The sequence below is a fragment of the Eptesicus fuscus genome, chromosome 2 (assembly GCF_027574615.1).
Source record: "Eptesicus fuscus isolate TK198812 chromosome 2, DD_ASM_mEF_20220401, whole genome shotgun sequence".
Taxonomy (NCBI): domain Eukaryota; kingdom Metazoa; phylum Chordata; class Mammalia; order Chiroptera; family Vespertilionidae; genus Eptesicus; species Eptesicus fuscus.
Window position 1 is genome coordinate 15,499,325 of NC_072474.1, and position 24,860 is coordinate 15,524,184.

A 24,860-nucleotide genomic window follows, 5' to 3' on the forward strand; every position below is an offset into this window, starting at 1 on the left:
ATGTGGATTTTTAAAAATTCTAGGGGCATCTGTTAAAAATTTGAAAAATACTGAAGAGTTCATGAAATTAAGAAAATAGTGTTTAGTTTTGATAGGATAAATTATTATTTTTATTTAGGACAATGTCCTTACTCTTAGGTGATGCATAACAAAATATTTAGATGTAAATAAAGTAGTTAATGTCTACAGCTTTCTTTCTAATTTTTCTGTATGTCTGAAAATTTTCTTAACAAGTTTTTCATATTAGGATAATAGAATTCCCTGGTTTACATAACTTTTTCATCTTTCAGACTACATTTTAAAAAGCAACAAAATTGTATTAATGCTGTATATTAAAAATACTTAAAAAAATATACTAGTATTTTTCTATTGATTTCAGAGAGAAAGGGAAAGAGAGAAATAGAAACATCAATGATGAGAGAGAATCACTGATCGGCTGCCTCCTGCATGCCCCCTACTGAGGATTGAGCCCACAACCCAAGCATGTGCCCTTAACTAGAATCGAACCTGGGACCCTTCAGTCCACAGGCCCTTACTCTATCCTTGCTTTAGACAAACCAGCGTGAGCTAAAAAACTCAAAAATATCCTGCAGACTATACTTTTATTTTCATGTTATTGTTCCTAACTAGTTTAAATCATCCTCATATCAATTTCTGTAGATTATATCTTGGTACCTGAGAATTTTCCCACAAATTTATAAAATACTAGCAGCCTGTTTGCACGAAGATTCGTGCAACAGACCTTCATTCACCTGGCTGCCTGCACCAGTTTTCTGCCGGCACCAGGGACCCAGGCCTTGGCTGTGGCCACTGCCTTCTGCCTTCTTTCAGGGTCAGGGCTTGGCCCTGGGCGGCGGCCTTGGTCTCTGCTGCACCCCAGCCTCCCTGCTATGGATCGCAGGAGCCGACCCCCGGTGGTTGCCTGCTATCCGTGCAGGCTCCCCGCTGGTGCCCAAGGCCGGGAAAGCCTCTGCTTTCCTGGCTTTGGGCTCCGCCGCACCCCAACATCCCTGCAACAGTTTCCTGGTGGGCGTGGCTGGTAGGTGTGGCTGGTGGGTATAGCGAATGTACGGTCAATTTGCATATCACTCTATTATTAGGTAGGATTCCTTTGGTCAGAAAGAAAAATGTAATTTTTGTTTGTTTTAAAGATGTTCCTTAAAGACGTTACAGTACTGATTTAATAAGTGAACTCTACATTAAGAAAGATTCATGCAGCTATTTTTATATACCACTGAACATTCCCAGTAGAGATACTATAGAGTACAAAAATAAGCCTTATATAGTAGTGCCCCTTGAACTCACTAACTCCATTTCTAGCATTGGAATCTACAATAATTTACAGACAATAAATGAATAAATCTAGAATTTGTTCTAAGGAAATAATTAAACATGTAGGCAAAGGCTTAAGATATTAAGATAATCATAACAGTGCTAGTTTAAGTAGTAAAATAAAGAAATAATTTAAAAGTTCAATATAAATGGTTAAAGTATACTACAACCATCTAGAAGGACACCATAAAGTCATTACAATTCTGCACCTAAATCCAATACTGGGTTTTTCCCTTACATCAATAAGCAATTCTCACATCAGCTGTTTATCCTACAAATCAATTCAATTCTGATACTACCTACCTGGAGATAGCATTAGATTCCCACAAGTTAAGAACTCAGTACCATAATATTGTTCCCCCTCCCTCTTGAGAGATTTCCAAAGGAAGACTAGGTTATTTCCTATGCTTTTTAGCTAGTCAAAGGTTCCAATGTCCTCCTCCTTCAGTATGGTTAATTTGCTAGAGTAATTCACAGAACTCAGAGAAACATTTACTTAGTAGATTACTAGTTTATTATAGTATGATAATTAAGCAACCTTATGGTGGGGCAAGCAAACCCCATCCTTCTGGGTTTCTGGAGACCTCATTACATAGACATGATTAATTAAAATAATTGATATTGAACAATGATTCAACCTCAAGCCCTTCTCACTCCCCAGAGGTGGGGAAATGGCTGGGTGCGCTGGTACTAAATGTTCCAACCTTCTAAGCACAGAATAGGTTCTCCAGGCAACCTGCCCCCATCTTCAAGTGTTTTCTAAAAGTTACTTCATTAATACAACAAAACACACCTTTCTTTTAATATATATGTTTATTGATTTCAGAGAGGAAGGGAGAGTAGAGAGAGATAGAAACATCAATGATGAGAGAGAATCACTGATCGCTGCCTCCTGCACACCCCCTACTGGGGATCAAGCAACCTGGGCATGTGCCCTTGACTGGAATCGAACCTGGGTCCTTTCAGTCCACAGGTCGATTCTCTATCTACTGAGCCAAACCAGCTAGTGCAAAAACACACCTTTAATTGCTCTCTTCACTATGATATTCCAGGTTTTAAGAGCTCTGTATTAGTAACAGGGACTAAGACCAAATATGTTTTTTATTGTAAATCACAATATCACACAGTAATTAAAATTCATATTGAGCGTGGCTGGTGTTGCTCAGTGGTTGAGCGTCGTCAACCCATGAACCAAGAGGTCACTAGCTCAATTCCTGGTAAGGGCACATGACCAGGTTTTGGGCTTGATCCCCAATGGGAGGCGTGCAGGAGGCAGTTGATTGATAATGTTTCTCTATCATCATTGTTTCTCTTTATCCCTTCCCCTTCTTCTCTCTCTAAAAAATCAATTAAATATATTTTTTAAAAATAAAAAATCATACTGAGTAATAACTGTGAGAAAACATCAGACAAAACCAAACTGAGAGTCACTCTACAAATTTATGTGTACTCTATACAACTTTTAAGATCTTAAGAAAATTCACCCTCATTCCCGTTTAAAAAAAAACAAAAAACTGAGGAATTTTTTCAGATTAAAGAAAATCTAAATGTTATACGTGAACATGGATTGGGTCCTGAACCTGGGTTGGGAGTGCAATGAGGGAACTTAACTAAAAAGGTTATTATGAGGACAGAAACTAAAATTTGAATTTCATAAGTTTTAGATCATTGTTAAATTTCCTGATTTTAATAACTGTACTGGAGTTATGTAAAGAAAATATCCTTATTCTTAAGAAATATACAGTGAGCTATTTAGGAATAAAGAAGCATATATGATGTAATATTCAGAACTTCCTCTCAACTGTTCAAAAAATATATGTATGTAAAGAAAGTGAATGAACAATGAAAGAAAAATAACCACATGATCTCACTCATTTATGGAAAATAAAGAACATTCTAACCTGATGAACAAAAAGATAGATACAGAGGCAGTAAAGTTCCGAACAGACTGTCAAATTATAGCAGAAAGGCTAGGGAGTGTTGGGGAGGCGGGGAAGAGATCAACCGAAGGACTTGTATGCATGCATATAAGCACAACCAATGGACGCAAGACACTGGCGGGGTGTGGGATGAGGGCATGCGACAGGGGTAGGGGAGGCTGGGGGAAGATCAATGGGGGAAAAAAAGGAGATATGTGTACTACTATATGTAATACTATAAACAATAAAAAAAAAGAAAAAGAAAGTGAATGAGCAAGTAGGACAAAATGTTTTAAAATGGTTGAGTGTGGGTTGAGTAGAGTTCTTTGTCATATTTTTGCAAACTGACTTAAAATTTGTATGATAAAATTTTAAATTACACAAAAAAAGGTTATAGAAAGGTATGTTCAGAAGGAGCAGTTATTTGTGAAATAGTAATTAAGAACTAAACTTGATTAATCAGTTAAATCTGATAACTATTAAGTTAGTAATATATTACAGTATTTTTTTATGGCCAATCTGGTAAAGGAAAAATATCTTACCTTTTGGAAGTTTGCCTCCAAGCACAGTAAATTTTTGTGGATTTTTCAAGAATTCCACAACTTCCTGTAACTCTTGTTTAGCTTCCTCCACCTAAAGTGACACAATTTACCAAACAATTTAAAATAAAGATTTGATTATCAAGGCCTGCTCCTTGGAAATTGAAATTTGAATTTTTTGTTTGTTTGGTTCAGTGAAAGGAGTATACAAAAATATCCCTTTATACATATACCAAGTGTTTTTTCCTGGCCCTTACTGCCTATTATGCAAAGTCTACTTATATATGCCCACAAAATACATTTTAAACTTCTTACATTGTTAAAAAATAGTGCTTCCTCCAGTTAACAAAAACTATTATATTAAAAGTTCTATTCATATATGTCAGTGGTATTTGATCAAGTTTAAAATCCAGAATTTTTTTTTTTTTTTGGACCTGGTTATAAGCTTCAAGGGCAAATTATGTGTACTTACTATATTTTATTAATAAGTATATTACCATACTAGAGGCCCGGTGCACGAAATTCGTGTACGGAGGGGGAGAGGGGTGTCCCTCAGCCCAGCCTGCACCCTCTGCAATCTGGGACCCATCGGACAACTACCCACCGGGATCGGGCCTATATGGGCAATCGGACATCCCTCTCACAATCCAGGACTACTGGCTCCCAACCGCTCGCCTGCCTGCCTTCCTGATTGCCCCTAACCGCTTCTGCCTGCCAGCCTGATTAACCCCTAACCACTCCCCTGCCAGCCTGATTGATGCCTAACTTCTCCCCTGCCAGTCTGTTTGCCCCCAACTTCCCTCCCCTGCCGGCCTGGTCACCCCTAACTGCCCTCCCCTGCAGGGTTGATCGCCTCCAACTGCCCTCCCTTGCAAGCCTGGTCCCTCCCAACTGCCCTCCCATGCTGGCCATCTTGTGTCCACATAGGGGCAGGATCTTTGACCACATGGGGGAAGCCATATTGTGTGTTGGAGTGATGGTCAATCTGTATATTACTCTTTTATTAGATAGGATAGAGGCCTGGTGCAGGGGTGGGGGCCAGCTGGTTTGCCCTGAAGGGTGTCCCAGATCAGGATGGGGGTTCCCTTGGGGCATGGGGCGGCCTGAGCAAGGGGCCTGTGGTGGTTTGCAGGCCAGCCACGCCCCCTGGCGACCCAAGAGGAGGCCCTGGTATCTGGAATTTATTTATCTTCTACAATTGAAACTTTGTAGCCTGGAGCAGAGCCAAGCCTCCTGCTTGCTCCCTGGCTGGCAGCCATTTCTCTTGGGATTGTTGTATCTTCTATAATTGAAACTTTGTAGGCTTAAGCAGAGGCCTGGGCCAGCAAGGGTGTGCGGAAAGCTTTGCTTCCTCCGTTGCCGGGGGAAACCCTTGCCTCCTGTTCTTTCCAGCTCCGTAGCTGCCGCCATTTCTGTTTGAATTTGTTTACCTTCTATAATTGAAACTTTGTAGCCTTGAGTGGAGGCTTAGGCTGGTAAGGGCAGGTGGAAATCTTGGCTTCCCTGTTGCTGAGGAAACCCAAGCCGCCCTACTGCTCTCTGTGGCTGTAGCCATCTTATTTGGGTTTATTTGCATTTTTGCTCCTGATTGGCTGGTGGGCGTGGCTTGTGGGTGTAGCAGAGTTAGGGTCAATTTGCATATTACTCTTTTATTAGGTAGGATGATATGTTAATAACAGTATATTGCCATGCTATATTAATGATAAGGGATCTGTGTTTAACTTAAAACATTAATTTGTGATTATGAGGTTGTTTTCATTATAAGGAATTTCTACTAGATTATAAATTATTCAGTTCCTCATAAATACCAAAGGGCATAACTAGAATTGAGCTATGATGTAATGATTTATTTTTAATCTTTATTGTTGAAAGTATTATATAGGTCCTCCTTTTCGTAATGATATTTTGTAAAGGGATGTGGCCAAAAAAAGTTTAGAAGATTTAATCCTCAAAATAACTGTTTGCAGAACTCAATTCTACCATGAATGAAGCCCAATCCTGCCAACAAAGATAATAAATAGAGCATCAGCTCAATTTTTAAAACTCTTAATGTAAGATTACAAAAGCTGCCTATCAGAAATGGTGAGACATTTTCCTAGTTAGCATACTAGAAAAGTCACAAATGCAAATGATATCAAAAGTCACTACTGCCAGAATAATACCAAAAATTAGTGCAGAAGGCCAGATGTTAAAACAACATAGGTGCCCTAGCCAATGTGGCTCAAAGGTTGGAGCATTGGCCCACACACCAAAGTGTCACAAGTTCAATTTCCAGTCAAGGGAATGTACCTGGGTTGCAGATTCGATCCCCAGCCCAGGTCAGGGGGCCTTTGGGAAACAATCAATGGATGTGTCTCTCTCACACTGATGTTGCTCCCTCTCCATCTTCCTTCTCTCTTTTCTCTCTCTCTCTCTCTCTCTCTCTCTCTCTCTCTCTCTCTCTCTCTCTCTCTCTCTCTCAAATCAATAGCTCCATGAACAAATAATGAACATTAATTCTTTAGGTCCTTTATTCTCTCTTCCTCTAGCAAAAATTGTTCTTAATTCAAATACATGTATGGCTTTTCCCATCTTCTTCAAATCTTCACTTATATGTCACCATCTCAGTCAATCATTCCCTGAACACCCCAATTAAAATTGTGACCTTTAGGCCCTAGCCGGTTTGGCTCAGTGGATAGAGTGTTGGCCTGGGAACTGAAGGGTCCTGGGTTCGATTCCGGTTAAGAGCACATGCTCAGGTTGCAGGCTCAGTCCCCAGCAGGGGCGTACAGGAGGAAGCCAATCAATGGTTCTCTCTCATCATTGATGTTTCTATCTCTCCCTCTTTCTTCCTCTCTGAAATCAGTAAAAAAAAAAAAAAGTCACCTTTAGAAATTTTGAAAATGGCAGCAGAGTAGATAGAAGATACACTCACCTCTTCCCAGGACCATATCAGAGTATTGGCTAAAGTGCAGAACAATCAACTTGAATAATCATCTGTCCACTAGCTGAACAGAAGACTTATAAGTAAGAATTTACAGAGGAACCTGCATCGAAACAGGTAGGAAGGGCATGTGCGGTAGGTGAGAATCCTTTGGGCTATTTTGGGTGATAGTTCCCTTATGTAATATTTTAGATAATAAAGATTTTTTTATTTTTTTTAAAAAGGAACTGCCTTATGACCCAGCCTTCAACTTCTGGATATATATCCAAAGAAATCCAAAACACTTATTTGAAAGAATATATACACCCCTATTTTTATTACTGCGTTATTTACAACAGCCAAGATGTGGAAGCAACCCCAGTGTTCATCAATAGATGAGTATATTAAAAAGCTGGTACATATATACAATAGACTATTTCTCAGTCATAAAAAAGAATGAAATTTTACTATTTGCAATAGCATGGATCTAGAGGGTATTATACTAAGTGAAATAAAACAGATAGAGTAAGATAAATACAATATAATTTCACTTATGTGTGGAATCTAAAGAAAAAATAAATGAACAAACAAAATTAAAAGAGACTCGCCAAAACCGGTTTGGCTCAGTGGATAGAGTGTCGGCCTGCGGACTCAAAGGTTCCAGGTTCGATTCCGGTCAAGGGCATGTACCTTGGTTGCGGGCACATCCCCAGTAGGGGTTGTGCAAGAGGCAGCTAATCGATGTTTCTCTATCATCGATGTTTCTAACTCTCTATCCCTCTCTCTTCCTCTCTGTAAAAAATCAATAAAATATATTAATTAAAAAAAAATTTGAGAGACTCATATATAGATACAGAGAAAAAAAAATTGCTGGTTGCCACAGGTGAGTAGAGTTGGGAAATAGATGAAAAAGGTAAAGGAATTAAGAGGTACAAATTGACAGTCACAAAATAGTCATGGGGATATACAGTACTACACAGGGAATATAGTCAACAATGTCCTAATTACTATGTATGGTGTCAAGTAGGTGTTGAAAATAGCAAGAGGATGGTCTAACCACTATACTGTACTTGAAACTAGTACAAAATAATACTGAATATAAGCTGTCATTTGAAAAATAAAATTTTAAAAATAATAAAATTGTGACCTTTATCCCAGAACTTCCCATCCTCTTTACACCTTGCTCTATTTTCACCATAATCCTTTATCACTTAACATCTATTTTTTCCTTATATGAAATATATCCTTGTCCAATTCCTGTTAGAATTAAAACTCCAAGAGAGCAGAGATTTTTTTTCAGTTCTTCTATCCCAGTACATAAAACAGGGATTTGCACTTAAAAGACACTATTAATTATTTGTCAAACCAATAATTTAATTAATTGCCTATGAACTAGCAATGAACCATTTTATTCACTCAAGGATTAGATCTAGGCACTCCAAGCTTCTAATTATGGCTTGGTCTTTCTGGTAAGCAGCCCTCATCCTAAAACTATCCAGTAGCCCACCAACAGACACCTCATTAGAACAGAAGACACTCCTTGAGAGAAAACCAAGATGGAGGCATAGGTAAACACCTGAACTGCTGCCTCGCACAACAATTTCAAAACTACAACTAAAAGACAAAACGTCTATCACCCAGAACCACGGGAAAGGTGGCTGAGTGGAAGTTCTACAACTAGAGGGAAAGAGAAAAGAGCATTGAGACGTGTACAAGTGCTGAAAAGCTGAGGTATGGAGGTGCTTGAATCAGGCTGGCAGCAGGCAACTGGCTGCACTACTTTTTTCTACCTCAAGGGAGACAACCTCCCAATTACTCTGAACTCCAGTTTCTGGGGAGGCCCTGGGGACCCAAACTCCTATGAGGAGAAGCTGGACTGTCTGCCATGGATCGGAAAGTGAGGGTGACTTTCTTGCAGAGGTGTGCTCAACAATCATTGTTTACTGTGTTGGGGCGCGGGACATGGGGACTTGGAAACGCGGAGACACAGAGATGGCTGACTGACAGCCATCGCTGTTTGCCACTCCCTAGCCTAGTGACTTTCTGAGACCCCGCCCCACACAATCTACAAACCCACCCAAGATCCACCCAGCGGCTTTTGCATATAAATGGCCTGCCCTATCGCAGCTTAACCTAACAAACTGCAGCTCTGGTCAGACACCTCCAAAACCTCCAAACCCCAAGGAAAGAGGAGAAAACTGTAGTTCTCTCTGTAGCTCCTGCTGGGTGGCCTCAGAGAGTAGCTGACCTGCACCCATTGGAGATCCAGAAGCTAGTGTATCTAGTGGTCAGTGTGAGACGACACCAGATTTCAACTATTCACATCCATAAGTGACACATTCAAGAGGCAGACTCAGTGAGCACCAAAGCCCCACTGAGACAAGTCCTGCCCATAAGCGTGTCTCTAGCACAGCAGTTCTTCCATTATAGACACAGTGGGTTCTCACAGCCAATTGGCCTGGAGGTCAATTCCTCCCAGTGACACCAACAACAATCAAGACTTAACTACAACTAGTCTGTATACACAGTCCACTAAGGGGTGCACCAAGAGCGTCCACCTCAGGTAACTATAAGTCACCTACCACACAAAGCTATATATTTGCCCTATAGGTCACCTACCACACAAAGCTACCCTACCAACTCAGGGAAGCAGCGAAAATGCGGAGACAAAGAAACAGATCACAAACGAAAGAAATGGAGGAGAACAAACGAATGGACATAGAGTTCAAAACCACGGTTTTAAGGTTTTTCAAGAATTTCCTAGAAAAGGCTGAAAAATTTAACGAGACCCTCGAGGCTATGAAAAAGGACCAACTAGAAATTAAACACACACTAGCTGAAATAAAAAATATACAGAGACCCAACAGCAGACTAGAGGAACGCAAGAATCAAATTTGAAATAAGAAGAAGCAAAAAACACTCAACCGGGTAAGCAAAAAGAAAAAAGAATCCAAAAATTTGAAGATAGTGTAAGGAGCCTCTGGAACAACTTCAAGCATATCAACATCAAAATTATGGGGGTGCCAGAAGAAGAGAGAGAGCAAAATACTGAAAAACCTATTTCAATAAATAATGACTGAAAACTTCCCCCACCTGGTGAAAGAAATTGACTTACAAGTCCAGGAAGTGCAGAGGACCCCAAAAAAAAGGAATCCAAAGAGGACCACACCAAGACACATCATTTTTAAAATGCCAAGGGCAAAAGACAAAGAGAGAATCTTAAAAGCAGCAATAGAAAAACAGTTAATTATCTACAAGGGAGCACCCATACGACTGTCAGCTGATTTCTCAACAGAAACTATGCAGGCCAGAAGGGAGTGGCAAGAAATATTCAAAGTGATGAATAGCAACAACCTACAACCAAGATTACTCTACCCAGCAAAGTTATCATTCAGAATGGAAGGTCAGATAAAGAGCTTCACAGATAAGAACATGCTAAAGGAGTTCATCACCACCAAACCAGAATTATATGAAATGCTGAAAGGTATTCTTTAAGAAGAGGAAGAAGAAGAAAAAGGTAAAGATAAAAATTATGAACAACAAATACATATCTATCAACAAGTGAATCTAAAAATCAAGTGAATTAAAAATCTGATGAACAGAATAAACTGGTGAATATAATAGAATCAGGGGCATAGAAAGGGAGTAGATTGATAATTCTCAGGGGGAAAGGGGTTAAGGGGCGTGCAGGAAGAGACTGGACAAAAATGGTACACCTATGGATGAGGACAGTGGCGGGGGGGCTGGGAGGGGAGGTAAGAGCCAAGGGTGGGGTGGGAACCAGGTGGAGGGGAGCTATAGGGGGGAAAAGGAGAAATAATTATAATAATCTGAACAATAAAGATTTATTAAATTAAAAAAATAAAAACAGAAAAAAGAAGATGCTTCATATCATCCAAGAAATTCCAAGGGATTTAGAAGCTCAGTATCAGAAATAGTGCTCAAAGGCCAAATAGTTGAACAAAAGATGCTTCCAGTTCTCTCATCACATAGGAAATTATGAGTGTTTTAGGAGCTCTGCTCCAGGTACTAGGGGCAGAGACCAATATATGTATTTTCTATTATTCACACCTTTAGAATTAAATATTGACCTGACCTTATACAGCTAATGTTTAAAGAGGTGAAGGTAAACTTTTTAACTTACTCCTTTAACATGCTCAAAGGTGACATTTTTCATCTGGACAGGATCTACTGCAGAATCAAGCCCCGTTGTTGTCCGGAAGCGGACTAAAGGAAACAAAATGTTATATGTTTGACAGATTCATAGAATTCCAACCACCTTATTTTTTCAGAAGGAAGAAAGCAAAGCCCAGACAAATTATATATCTAACGTCACATACATTAAATTAGAGTGAGGAGTAAACACTAGGTTTTCTGGATTTCTGGACCATAATTCAAGGAATAAATGACTCATTAAAATTACATCATTGTACTTTCCAATTAAAACTAAGGATTATATTTTTTTTCTCCTTGTAATAGCCAATGACAGAAATCTTAAACCAATGGCTCTCAAAATCCAGTATGCATAAACATCACTTGAATTATGTGTTAATGCAGGTTCTCAGGCCATGGCACAGAACTTCTGGTTTGTAGATTTAGGAAAAGGGCACCATAGAGTTTGCATTTTTAACAATCATCTTCAGTTATCATGATACAACCAATCAAGAGATCTACAGTTTGAAATATTTTGCCTTAATCTAGCATACAAATCTAGGCATTTAAAAAAAAAAAGTGAAGCTTAACACTTGCAATTTTTTTTTTTTAGTATTTTTTTAATTGATTTTTACAGAGAGAAAGGGAGAGGGACAGAGAGCCAGAAACATCAATGAGAGAGAAACACCAACCAGCCGCCTCCTGCACACCCCCTACTGGGGACGCGCCTGCAACCAAGGTACATGCCCCTGACAGGAACCGAACCCGGGACCCTTCAGTCCGCAGGCAGACGCTCCATCCACTGAGCCACACCGGTCAGGGCATCACACTTGCACTTTTTAAACAGCCTTCTTCCTCTGACAACTGTTATTATATGCTGTTAGATGATTTATCAATAATGATATCACTAAGAATAAGAAAAGTAGTAAAAGCCCTAGTTGGTTTGGCTCAGTGGATAGAGCATCAGCCTGCGGACTAAAGGGTACTGGGTTCGATTCTGATCAAGGGCACATGCCCGGGGTTGCAGGCTCGATCCCCAGTAGGAGGCGTGCAGGAGGCAGCCAATCAATGATTTTCTCTCATCATTGATGTTTCTATCTCTCTCTCCCTCTCCCTTCCTCTCTGAAATCAAAAAAATATATATTTTTTAAAAAGATAGTAAAAGTTTGGTAGAATAGTAAAATATCTGGGATCGACTATGGAGAACAAACAAACTAGGTAACAAAAAGCTTTCTTAAACCTCTCCCTCTTGAGTAAACTTCTAGACTCGACAGATATGAATGAGTAAACTAAGCAATTTCTAATTTCCTCAGAATAAGTCACAAATACTGTCTTTAGGATACTGAAATATAAAAGCCACAACTGAGCAGGCAAAAACATAGGATTAACAAGAAATACTTAGCAAATCAAGAACATACAAGTCAGGAGAGCAGGTTTAAAATAGTAATTCTAGAATACACATAATTAGTTTAGCCCACTAAACTACTTTTTAAGACTTTATATAATGGATTTAATAAATTTGCAGCAGAAACAGTTGGACCTAATAAAAAATTAGAGTAATTACCCAAAGGCAGTGCATTTCATACTGTAATATATGTTTTGCTTAATGTAAGCCATTAATTAAAAAAGAAAAAAGAATAATCAGTGGTCATGCCATCCCTCCCTCTAACAACCCACTAATATCAACCTATCATCTTATAGTGGGTTTTAAAAAAAATATTTATGTATATTTCTTTATTGATTTCAGAGAGGAAGAGAGGGAGAGAGAGAGACAGAGCGCACAACCCAGGCTTGTGACCTGACTGGGAATCGAACCGCTACCTGCTGGTTCATAGGTCAACATTCAACCACTGAGCCACACCAGCCGGAAACTGGTTCTTTTTTTAAACCAGAAGGAAGCATGAGACGGTAATCTAGATGTAAAAGCAATTTATGGATGTTAAAAACTTGGGTCTCAGGTTTCATGTCACACAAAAACGTTAACAATATATATCTCAGGCTACATGCAAGTTCTAGAATGAAGTCCTGATCCAAATCAACTGATATTCTTAATAATACATCAGTTCCTTTTCTCTCAAGGTAATCATGAAGAAAGTAAAAACAGTAGTTGAAAAAGCAATTTGAACCACTTAAACCTCACATTATTACTTCATTTTAGATTGGGAAACTGTAAAACTATAGGACACATTTAATTTTATATAAAGTAATTTTCAATTCATTCAATTTATTAATTTGTCTTTAAAATAACTGTATCATTTTGTACTGCTATTATAAAATTCTGCTCCATAGTTTTTTAACTTAATAATTGGACAGATATAGCCCTGGCCAGGTGGCACAGTTGGTTGGAGTGTCATCCCATACACCAAAAAGTTTAGGGTTTGATTCCCAGTAAGTGAACATACCTAGGTTGCAGGTTCAATCCCTGGTAGAGGTGTGTAGGAGGCAACTAATCGATGTTCTCTCTCGTTCTCTCTTTCTCTGTCTCCCCCACTTCTTCTTCCTCTCTTAAAAAAAAATCAATAGTGAACCTCTGTGAGGATTAAAATCTAGTAAACCAACCACTATCGCTACTAGAAGTTGAAATATCATTTTCACTCTAACACAATCCTTGGAACTTCCAAAAAACATTATTTTCTCAAAATGCGCAAAACTTGAATTTGTACAGTGCCTAAAGAAACTTTTCTTGTAATCTACAAATCAATGTAAAATTTTCTTTAAGTCTTAAATATTAATTAGACTATGAAAAAGAAATGAGTATGTGAAATATTTTTAAGATTAATAAGTCAGATAAATAAAAAGAAACTTTACCAGATAAAAATGGGTTTTTTAAAAGTCCATAAATGCCAAATAGCAGCAGAACAAAGAGAATCAGACGAGTTCGTCTTAGAGAATCTGGAGAAGAAAAAGCAGTAAATCAAATTATATCAATAAGAAATGACAGCTCGATGAGATGCAAACATTAGGTTACTGATGGTAATCATATTTCATCACACACAATTTTGGGACCTGGTGTTCTTTTGCATAACTGCCATAATTTCCTTTTAACACCCTGCTACCAAAAACTTCATAAAGCCTTGACTTTGGTTTCTCAGTTGAGAAAGGGAAAATACCAGCAGATATTTCCAATTTCTGCACAGCTTCAGTTATAAACATAATACAATATAACCAATTAAAAATTGGATAAGTAGTAGAAAAGTTATTCATAATCACTTGAAATAGAACTTTGACTTCCTTTCATACACTCTCTTCAAACATGAATGTCAAATTAGCTTACCATTGGTTTTTTGTGTTAGTGCTTGAGCTTTCAGAAAACCCTCTGCAAAACCAGTTTTAAATGCATCTTGGTGAGCTTCAGGTATATTTTTGGTTTTCATGAGTTTGTCCAAAGTCTCAACATCTGATCCCCTGTCCCGCAAAAGAAATCCCTAAATACACAAGCAATTCAACAGTATTAACTAACTGTAAAAGGTAGTAACACTCCCCAGAAATACTGACCACTCACACACTCAAAAATTTATTGAAATTCTAGAATTTTTTAATTTTATTGTTAGTGTGACAAATTTTATAAAAACTCAATAATAAATTACTTAATCAATGGCTAGGAAACAAACAGTGGGTCCTATACCTATGTCAATCAAGAAACTCTCTGTAAGAACACTATACTTAAAACAGGTTGACTTAGGGTTCTAATTGCTTGATGTTCAAACTCCTTTGATGAATAAACAATTATCTGAATGCTTTCCATCTATTGGGGAGAGATATATAAAGTTCTGACATTATATTAGAAGTACTAGGTATGGTGGTAAACTAAATGCTACCTAAGGAAGTCAAGAAAGGCCTTTCAGAGAATGGGATACCTTAGCCGCAGAGAATAAACAGCACAATCTAAAAAGGCATGAAACAACAGTCTTTAGAGCTGAAGAACTACAAGATTATGTGACAGGACTTTAAAATGCCAAAAGAGGAGGACGGTAGGGGTACAGAGGGGGTTACACATTGAGAGATGAGGAAAAAAAAATGTAAGCAGGAGAACAAACAATAACATGCCTTGTGTATCATGGCAGGTAACAATAAAGCAGAGAACTACAATTATGACATGTAATACATTTTACATGCACTGGTGGGTGGCAGTCTGGAGTCTAAACTGAAGGTAGTAAAACTAAAGGCATGTAGACTACCTGAGTGCCTGTAACCATTTCTTGCCTAGATTACTGTAATAGTCTATGAACAGAACTGGGAGGGGATAAAACAGAGACTCAAGAGGCTGGGTTGGATCAACAGGATTTTAGTGATCAACAGGACTTAGTGATTAATGGATGTGGGAGATAAAAGATGGACACATCAAAGTTGATCAGCAGGCTACTAGCTTGAGTGGATGCTACTCATTAGCAGGTACAGGTTGGTAGGGAGAAGAAACAGAGTGAGATGTCTAATAGGCCAGTGGAGAGAGAAGTTTGACACCCAGAAGAGTTGTAGTTAGGATTACACAGGATATTCATCCTTTATCATAAGTAGAAAAATGGAGAAAATTAATAAGCCCACAAAAGAAATCAGATATTGAAGGGTCTCATTTTAATAACTTGAAAATTATTGCTCTTTCAAACAAACAAACAAACAACAAACAAACAAACAAACAAAAATGGTCTAATTACCTTCACAAATGATGGTGCTATATACTGTGTTTCTGCTAATCTTTCAGAGGTGGACTGTAGACGTCGTGTTCTTGATTTTAACGTTTTAAAACCCCGAGACTGTATGAAAACTGAATGAAACAATATCACATTTACTTCTCATCGTACATTTTGTACAAGAAGAGAATTATGCCTAAGATTCAAAATGCTGACACCAGACCTGTACATCCTATGTCTTCATCTTATTTTTTACCAGTTCTTTCCCTGACACTTCAACACACTTGTCATTAAAATGGATTGATCTATGTAATCGACTTTACTTTTATTTTGGTAATTTAAAAATGTAAAAAACGAAACATAGATGCATATCAAATAAAAATCAGTGTCTCCTAATTCCTCAAATCCCACTCCTACTTCCTATAAGTAACCAGTGTTGCTTAACAATTCGATGACTACACTTCTATGTGTTTAAACAAGTTCTTTCTATAAAAATAAGTCATAACTTTTTGCCATTGTTTACTTTCACTTAATATATCATGGACATTTTCAAATTAGGTCAGACAGTACTTTCAGTTTAATGGCTGTTTATAGTTTCCCAATTTTTTATCTGGGTAAAGCAATTTATTTAACCATTTCTCTACTCCAGACATTAGTTGCTTCCTATTTTTTTTTAAATATATTTTTATTGATTTCAGAGAGGAAGGGAGAGGGAGAGAGAATAGAAACATCAATGGTGAGAGAGAATCACTGATTAGCTGCCTCCTGCACATTCCCTACTGGGGATCAAGCCCACAATCTGGGCATGTGCCCTTGACTGGAATAGAACCCAAGACCCTTCAGTCTGCAGGCAGACACTCTATCCACTGAGCAAACCAGCTAGGGCGCTTCCTATTTTTTATTGCTAAAAATAATGCTGCAGTAAAATTCTTATGCCTATTCTCTTTCAGTACATGTAGACTAAATTCCTAAAACTGTAAGATTTACATGGCTTAACACTTAATTGCCTCTAGAAAGTTATTATCAATTTATACACCCACCAATGAATATGATTATCCTTTTCTCCACAGCCTTTGCAACAATGGGTAACATAAATCTTATTAATTTGTATAAATCTGATGGGCAAAAAGTAGTATTTTGTTTTAATTTGCATCTTGGAATAGAAGTAAGAGTAAATACTGAAAACAATTTATTTTTATTGATTACTAGAGGCCCGGTGCATGAAATTCGTGCACGGTGTGTGTGTGTGTGTGTGTGTGTGTGTGTGTGTCCCTCAGCCCAGCCTGCAACCTCTCCAATCTGGGACCCCTTGAGGGCAGTCGAACATCCCTCTCACAATCCAGGACTGCTGGCTCCCAACCGCTCACCTGCCTGCCTCCCTGATTGCCCCTAACTGCTTCTGCCTGCCAGCCTGATCACCCCCTGATCACTCCCCTGCCAGCCTGATCAACGCCTAACTGCTCCTCTGCCGGCCCAATTGCCCCTAACTGTACTTCCCTGCTGGCCTGGTCACCCCTAACTGCCCTTCCCTGCTGGCCTGGTCGCCCCTAACTGCCCTCCCCTGCCAGCCTGGTCGCCCCTAACTGTCCTCCCCTGCAGGCCTGGTCACCCCCAACTGCCCTCCCCTGCTGGCCCAGTAAACCCTAACTGCCCTCCCTTGCCAGCTTGGTCGCCCCTAACTGCCCTCCCCTGCAGGCCTGGTCCCCCTCAACTGCCCTCCCGTGCCGGCCATCTTGTGTCCACATGGGGGCAGTCATCTTTGACCACATAGGGGCGGCCATCTTGTGTGTTGGAGTGATGGTCAATTTGCATATTACTCTTTTATTAGATAGGCTTTTTTACTTCTTTAGTAAATTGATTACTCATGCATGACCTGTGCACATATTTTCATTTGTAGAATATGGATGTCATGTATACTAACCTTCAGTTATATTTATTTCAAACATTTATTTTAATGTCTTTGTCTCTTAATTGATACAGTAACTTATAAAATTAAGGTAGCCCTATCTTTTAATCTATAGTTTTTTGCATTGTACTTTTTAAAAAATACCTTTTTATTGATTTCAAAGAGGAAGGGAGAAGGAGAGAGAGGTAGAAACATGAGTAATGAGATAGAATCATTGATTAGCTCCCCCCTGCACACACCCCAAAACCTGGACATGTGCTCTGACTGGGAATCTAACCATGACCTCCTGGTTCACAAGTCAATGCTCAATCACTGAGCCATGCCAGCAGAGCTTCTGTATTGTGCTTTATCATAAGTAGAAAAATGGAGAAAATTAATAAGCCCACAAAAGAAAACAGATATTGAATGGTCTCACTTTAATAACTTGAATATTATTGCTCTTTCAAACACCCAAACTATGATTTTAAAGGTATTCTACGGACTTCATCTAATGCTTCTTTTGTCAGACCTTTACCTACTTGGAACTTTTGTTTTAATGTAAGAAAAGAATCAGATTCTGTTGTGTGTTTTTTTTACATCCAAGTTTAAAATCAACTTAATTTTCATAACAAGTCTTTACTAGAATTGTACTGAATTGATAAATTTAGGTGTGAATTGGTATTGTTATAATACTAAGTCCTTCTATAAAGGACTATGGTATTTTTCTTTGTATTTTACTCAGCTCTTCCTTTACTTCTTTCAGTGAAGTTTCTATGCAGAGACATATATTTATATATGTGTGTGTGTATACATTACGTTGCATGTTTCTTGTCAGGATAAAATACATAATGGGTTTTGAAAAAACTGTAAATAAAACCTATTGCTAAAATAACTATTGATTTTTATGCATTTATCTTACATGGTACCTATGTAATGAACTCTTACTACTTGAATAGCCTTTCAGTTGATTTTCTTGAATATCCTGATAAACAAGCCTCTCACCTAAAATTTTAATTCTGCCCCCCATTTTTTTAAATCCTCACCCGAGGATATATTTCCATTGATTTTCAGAGAGAGGGCAAGACAGAGAGAAATACTGATGTGAGAGAAACACATCAATCAGTTGCCTCCTGCATGCACCCTGACCAGGATCTGAGCCACGGAGGAGCCTGTAACCAAGGTACATGCCCTTGACCAGAATCAAACCCAGGACCCTTTGCTCTGCAGGCAGATGTTTTATCCACTGAGCCAAAGTGGCTAGGGCCCCCTTCTTTTAGCTTATATATAACTAGAGGCCCAGTGCATGATTGAATCATGCACGTGTAGGGTCCCCTACACGCTTTCGCTTTTCACGGGGGAGCTGGGTGCCTGTCCGCTGGTGCACCAGGCCTTTCAGAAGCCTTCGGCTCAGCGGAGGCTTCTGAAAGGCCTGGTGCCGGAGCAGACAGGCACCCAGCTCCCCCACTTTTGATGGTCCGTGGCCGCTGAGGGGGGCTACCCTACTGTTGAGACGCGCAGGGGGCAGGACTCCCGCCCCCTGCGCCTCTCAACGGCCGCTGAGGGGGGCTGCTGCGGACACCTGGCTACCCTGCCGTGAGAGGCGCAGCTGGGTGTCCGCGGCAGGCCCCCTCAGTGGCCGCAGATCTGGCCATTGAGAGGCGCAGGGGGCGGGACTCCGCCCCCTGCGCCTCTCAACAGCAGGGTAGCCCCCCTCAGTGGCAGCGGATCTGTGCCTCTCAATGGCCGGATAGGCCACCCCGAGTCCCGCCCCCAGCCTCCCGCCACCCAATCGTGGGCGTAGCGGAGTGATGGTAATTTACATGTTACTCTATTATTAGACTAGCGTTCCCGTTGCAGGAAAAATCCTGCAATAGCGTTTCCTGCTGCACTCTACCCAGCCCTGCCTGCTCTCCTCCCTTGTCCCCCGCCCCGCGTTCGCGTTCTCCGCCAGCCCCCCTGCTTTCCTAACTTCTCCACCAGCCCGCTCTCCTTCCTTCTCCCCTGGCCCACCTTCTCCGCCAACCTGCCCCTTCTCCCCTGGCCCCGCCTCCGCTCTTCCCTTCTCCCCCGCCCCGCCTTCTCCACCAGCCCACTCTCCTTCCTTCTCCCCCGGCCCCGCCTCCGCTTCTCCCTTCTCCCCCGGCCCCGCCTCCACTCTTCCCTTCTTCCCTGGACCCGCCTCCGCTCCTCCCTTCTCCCCCGGACCCGCCCCTTCTCCCCTGGCCCCGCCTGCTCAACTTCTTTCTCCTCCGGCCCCGCCTCAGCTCCTCCCTTCTCCTCCCCCCGGCTTGCTTGCTTCTCTGCAGCTTTGCTCCCTTCTGCAGCTCTTGGCTTCTTTCTAGGCTGTCTTGATATGCAAATTAGCTGCCATCTTTGTTGGGGTAATTTGCATATTCGTCCTGATTGGTTGGTGGGCGTGGCTTGGCTGGTGGGCGTGGCTTGGGCATAGTGAAGGTGCGGTCAATTTGCATATTTGTCTATTATTAGATAGGATAGGATTCCCTTCTTTTTCTTTTTAATCATATTGCTCAGAACCTCCAAATTACCACTGCACAAACATAGGATGTTACACACCTTGTTTCTAATATTAATGATATCCAATAGCTATCCTTAAGAAACTAAAAATTTTATTCTAACTTTCTAAGAATTTTTAGGAAGCACAACAATTAAAATATACCACACAGCTTTTTTTTTTTTTTAACATACACTGAAATAACATTGCTTTTCTTCTCTCTTTTACTCCTTAATCATAATTTTTAGCACATTGTAAACTTGCTTCTTCAGATTTCAGGGTTTCTGTATCTATATTATTAAGTTAAATCGATCCTTTGTATTTTTTTGTTGCTAATATTTGAGTGTCAGTCATTTCATGAAATAAACAGGAAAGCCTATTTTATCTTTTCTTATTAATAAAACAGTTTTAAATAACAAGAGACTGCTAATCCTGGGAAACAGAATGTAACCATAAAGCCATCTGAGCCTAGTGCTTTGGGGCAAAGGAATTATATTTGAAAACTATACCTTTCCATTTTTACGGTATTGTCTTATCTCTTATTGTGTCAATTTTGCTAATTTATAGCTTGAATAATTATGTTCAAACACATTTTTATTTACAATATAAAATTATACACAGCATCTTGTAACTTTTTTATTTTTTATTATATAAATCTCAGGTGCACATTATAATTTGACTTCTGTACATGCTATAAAATTATCAGCCCCAAAAACCGAGTTGCTATCCATCACCACGCAATTGACCTCCTTCACCATTTTTTACCTACTTTCCAACTCCCTTCCTCTATGGTAGCCACTGATCTGCTCTCTGTAACTATGCGTTTTTGCAGTTTGTTTTTCAAGATTCCACATGAGTGAAATCGTAAGGTATTTGTCTTTCTATGAATATTCTTATCTTACCTAATAATAGAAAAAAAACATGTAAACTGACCGTACCTCTGCTACGCCACCAGCCAATCAGGAGTGATATGCAAATTAACCCAACAAAGATGGCGGTTGATTTGCATACACAGGCACCTAGTGACAGGGGGTAAAGGGGACGCTTGCGTCGTCACCATACGCAGGCGTTCTGCCTCACCCCAAGTCTCTTGGGGCCTCTGGGCAGCATGGGAAGGCAGGGCTGGAGCAAAAAGAGGCGGCTCTGGGGCCTGAGCAGAAAAGGGCTGGGCCAGAGTGGAAAGGCAGTGACGGCAGCCAGGGAAAGGAAAGTCCATTCTAGCACGAATCTTCATGCAATGGGCTTCTAGCAATTTTATAATCTTCACTAGAGGCTGGTGCACGAAATTCATGCATGGGAGAGTGGCGGGGGTTGGGGGGTCCTCTCAGCCCAGCCTGTGCCATCTCACAGTCCGGGAGCCCTTGGGGGATGTCCAATTGATGCAGAGGCAGGCTTCAGGATGAGCAGTGCAGCCCCTGTGGGAACACACTGACCACCAAGGGGCAGCTCCTGTGTTGAGCATCTGACCCCTGGTGATCAGTGCGTGTCACAGCAACTGGTTGTTCAGCCATCCGGCTGATTTGCATATTAGCCTTTTATTATATAGGAGGATTATCTGTGGCAGGTCCCACTTTTCAGTTCTAATACTGTTTGTATTTCCTTACTGTTTCTTAATCAGATTGTCTGTTCTATTTTCTTAATTTCTTTCAAAGTAAATTTGTTCTTGGTTCCTTCGTTTGGTCATTCATTCATTCATTCATTCATTCATTGTTAATCTTTACTCAAGGGAAGATATTTTCCATTGATTTTTAGAGAGAATGGAAGGGAGGAGGAAAGACAGAGAGAGAAAGAGAAACATTGATGTGAGAGAGACACATCGATTGGTTGCCACCCGAACACATCCTGATCAGGACCAAGAATCAAACCCGGGACCCTTCAGTCCACGGGTGGGCCAACACTCTAACCACTGAGAAAAATTAGCTAGGGCTGTTCTTGATTTAATTAAGTAAAAGGTTCTTGCTGTTATATTCATTTAATTTAATGTTTGTTTTATCCATATTAATTTCTCACATTTAAAAAATTCTCAAAATGACTGTTAATCAATTCATTTCCCATCCTCATTTCCTAATAAATTATACAATGCTGTCTACATCAGTATGTCACCAACCCAAACATTTTGATATGCAGATTTTCATTGTGGTTCATTACTAATTATTTGTCGTTTCAGTTTTGATTTTGATATATTCCTTCAGTCATGAGACATTTAGAAAAGTATCTTTAAATTTCCACATATTTAGGTTATTTTTTAACTATCCTTTCTGTTACTTCAGTTTTGTTGTATGATCAGAGACCCTGACCTCTGTGTTATAAACATTTTGAAAATGAAGATATACTTCATACCCTAATACATGGTCAGCTTTGGTCTCCATGAATATTTAAAAATATATCATTCTTAGGTGCCTCGTTAGCGCAGTAGGTAGCGCGTCAGTCTCATAAAAATATATCATTCTTAAGTATATTTCTGTCTTCTGTATTAACAATTTCTTCAGATGATTATTGGTCTTCAGAGGATTACTACTCAACTTCGTGCCTCTCTTTCATGCTGCAAGCTTTCCTCAAATATGTGGAGAGTCTTACTAATTCATTGATAGGTTTCTTCAAACCTACCAAGTTGGTAGGTAACTGTATTTAGACTATAAAACATAGACTTATGGTGAATGAGCAGGATGCCTTTAGTGTATGATTCAAGTCCAAAAGTAATCTGGAGTACCACTGTTTTGTTTCTCTCTTTGACATCAGAGTTCAAACCAGGAGTCTTCAGAGACAAACTCTTCTCAACACACAAACACACACACATACACACACACACACACACACACACACACACACACACACAGACCTGTATTGCAAAGGTTATTCTTGCCAATTGTAGCCTAAAATTTAAAAGCTGTATCTGCTCTACATTTGGCCCATTTCTTGATATCTTCCAACTGTTTACTATATCAACCATCCCAAAGCCCATTATAATTTATTCGAACTTTGGGGGTTTTACTAAGTTCAACTGGAAATAGGACAGACCTCTTATATCAATCTAAGTTCCATAAAGGTAGATAGCATCTGTCATTTTTATTTATCACTGTGACCTAAAACCCATCACTAGTACCTGATATAATGCTATCATATGATAATCAATAAATATGAATAAATGCATATTTGACTTAGCTAGCAATTTGATGCCATCTTACCTAATAATAGACAAACATGTAAATGGATCGTACCTCTGCTATGCCCACAGCCAATCGTAGTGAGTATGCAAATTAACCCAACAAAGATGGGTTAATTTGCATATTCAGGCACGGAGCGGCCAGGAAGGGTGGGATGCCTGCTATGAGAGGGAGGGGGGCGGTGGAGGGAGCTACAAGAGCGGTGCTCTGGCCAGGAGCCAGGACTTGCAGGCTCCCGGGCAGCCGGGAGTGAAGCCATGGGAAGGAAGGCCTATTCTTGCACGAAAATCGTGCAACAGGCCTCTAGTCTATTTATAAACTACTAGAGGCCCAATGCACAAAATTCATATAAGGGACTCAGCCCTTGCAGCCCCAGCTTTCTCCGGAAGTTCATCTGGAAAGTCGTTCAGGCATCTGGTCTAATTAGCATATTATGCTTTTATTATAGACTAGAGGCCCAGTGCACAAAATCTGTGCACAGTGGGGGCTCCCTCAGCCCGACCTGCACTCTCTCCAAATTGGGATCCCTCGGGGGATATCCAACTGCTGGTTCAACACATTATGCAAAGGAACTCGGCCTTGGCAGCATGGCGGTACCTAACAGCATTCAATGTCTTCAGTAATATCTGATAGTTTTTCTGAGAGTTCAATGTCAAACCAAATAGATCAATCAACACTGCTTCTGATATCCTTCAGTAACTGTACAAAGCTCTTCAAAGAAGACTTTTGTGCCCCCCCCCCCAAAGTCACCTGTAAAGAAATATTAGCATAAATAAGAATGCAAAATTAGATCAATCTTATAGTTACAACAGAAATATATGTCTGGGGGGGGGGGGGGGGGAATCGCATTGATCTAAAAATGTGACCAAAATTGTAATTCTAGATACCTCCCAGAAAAGTCAGAAAATTATCATAAGAGAATCATGACAATTAAATCAAAGCTATTTTTTAATTCATTTCCAAAAAGGATATGTACATCTTTCCAGAAAGGCAACAGTTCCTCTGTTTTTATTTTCATATAGGGAATTTTAAATAGGAATTTACCTGTTGACTTAGACAAAGTCCTGTTTTTTAACTATATGGTATCAATTTAAGTGATATATCATTAATCCTGACATGACTGCCATGTTAGGTCACATCCCTTAATAAGAAATACAGGGCCTTTACATTCAGTATGTTAAACAGAGCTGCAGTTTAAAAATCCTGTTTTTAAGAGATAAAAGCCGAAAGGACCTATACATTTCTTTCCAGGGTTTTACACAATACACCAGGCATGGCAATTACCACAAAGTGACTGGGATTTGTGTTAGACATGCTTGCTGCCTGCTCCCTACTCCTTCCCATCTGAGGATCTTCTCACCTCAGCCCATCCTCACGCCTAGGCAGGCAGTCAGTCTTTGGGGACCCACTTCCCTGACCCCCTGTGCCCCAGGTTTCCTCTCACCGCCACTCCTAACATCCATTCCCTACCACATAGGACTCCCACTCAGGTGCATCACACCAGTTTTGAAAATATTAAGTGAAGTGCAGGGTGACCTTGAAATTCCACAAAACGAGTCTGTCACAGGCGGGTCCAACGGTCCCGTGCTAGGCTCCCGGGCACCGTCTCCACCTGCCCAGACCTGCCACACACCTCCCGGTGGCGCCCCACCCCTCCCCATCTCCTGCACTAAACCTTGGCTCCCATCCCTGCCCGCAGCCTACGGTGAGGCTTTGTCCCCACTCCCCCTATCTCACCCCATCCCACCCCAACCCTCCCCACCCCAAGCCCATCCCAGTGACACCTGGAAGCCACCAGTGAGTCACCTGAAGTCTCAGTCTGTCCCC

The 24,860-nt window shown here is 40.2% G+C and overlaps 1 protein-coding gene across 2 annotated transcripts in view; it reads right to left on the reverse strand.

Moving 5' to 3' along the window:
• Positions 1-24,860, reverse strand: part of YME1L1 (YME1 like 1 ATPase) — a 69,195-nt gene that overhangs the window by 16,886 nt on the left and 27,449 nt on the right. For both annotated transcript variants that reach the window (XM_054725618.1, XM_054725614.1), the window contains 5 exons: positions 15,497-15,606; positions 14,119-14,269; positions 13,653-13,736; positions 10,837-10,919; positions 3,794-3,884 (listed from right to left, as the gene is read on the reverse strand). In XM_054725618.1, coding sequence (XP_054581593.1) covers positions 3,794-3,884; positions 10,837-10,919; positions 13,653-13,736; positions 14,119-14,269; positions 15,497-15,606 — 519 coding nt within the window. The remainder of the gene's footprint in view (positions 1-3,793; positions 3,885-10,836; positions 10,920-13,652; positions 13,737-14,118; positions 14,270-15,496; positions 15,607-24,860) is intronic.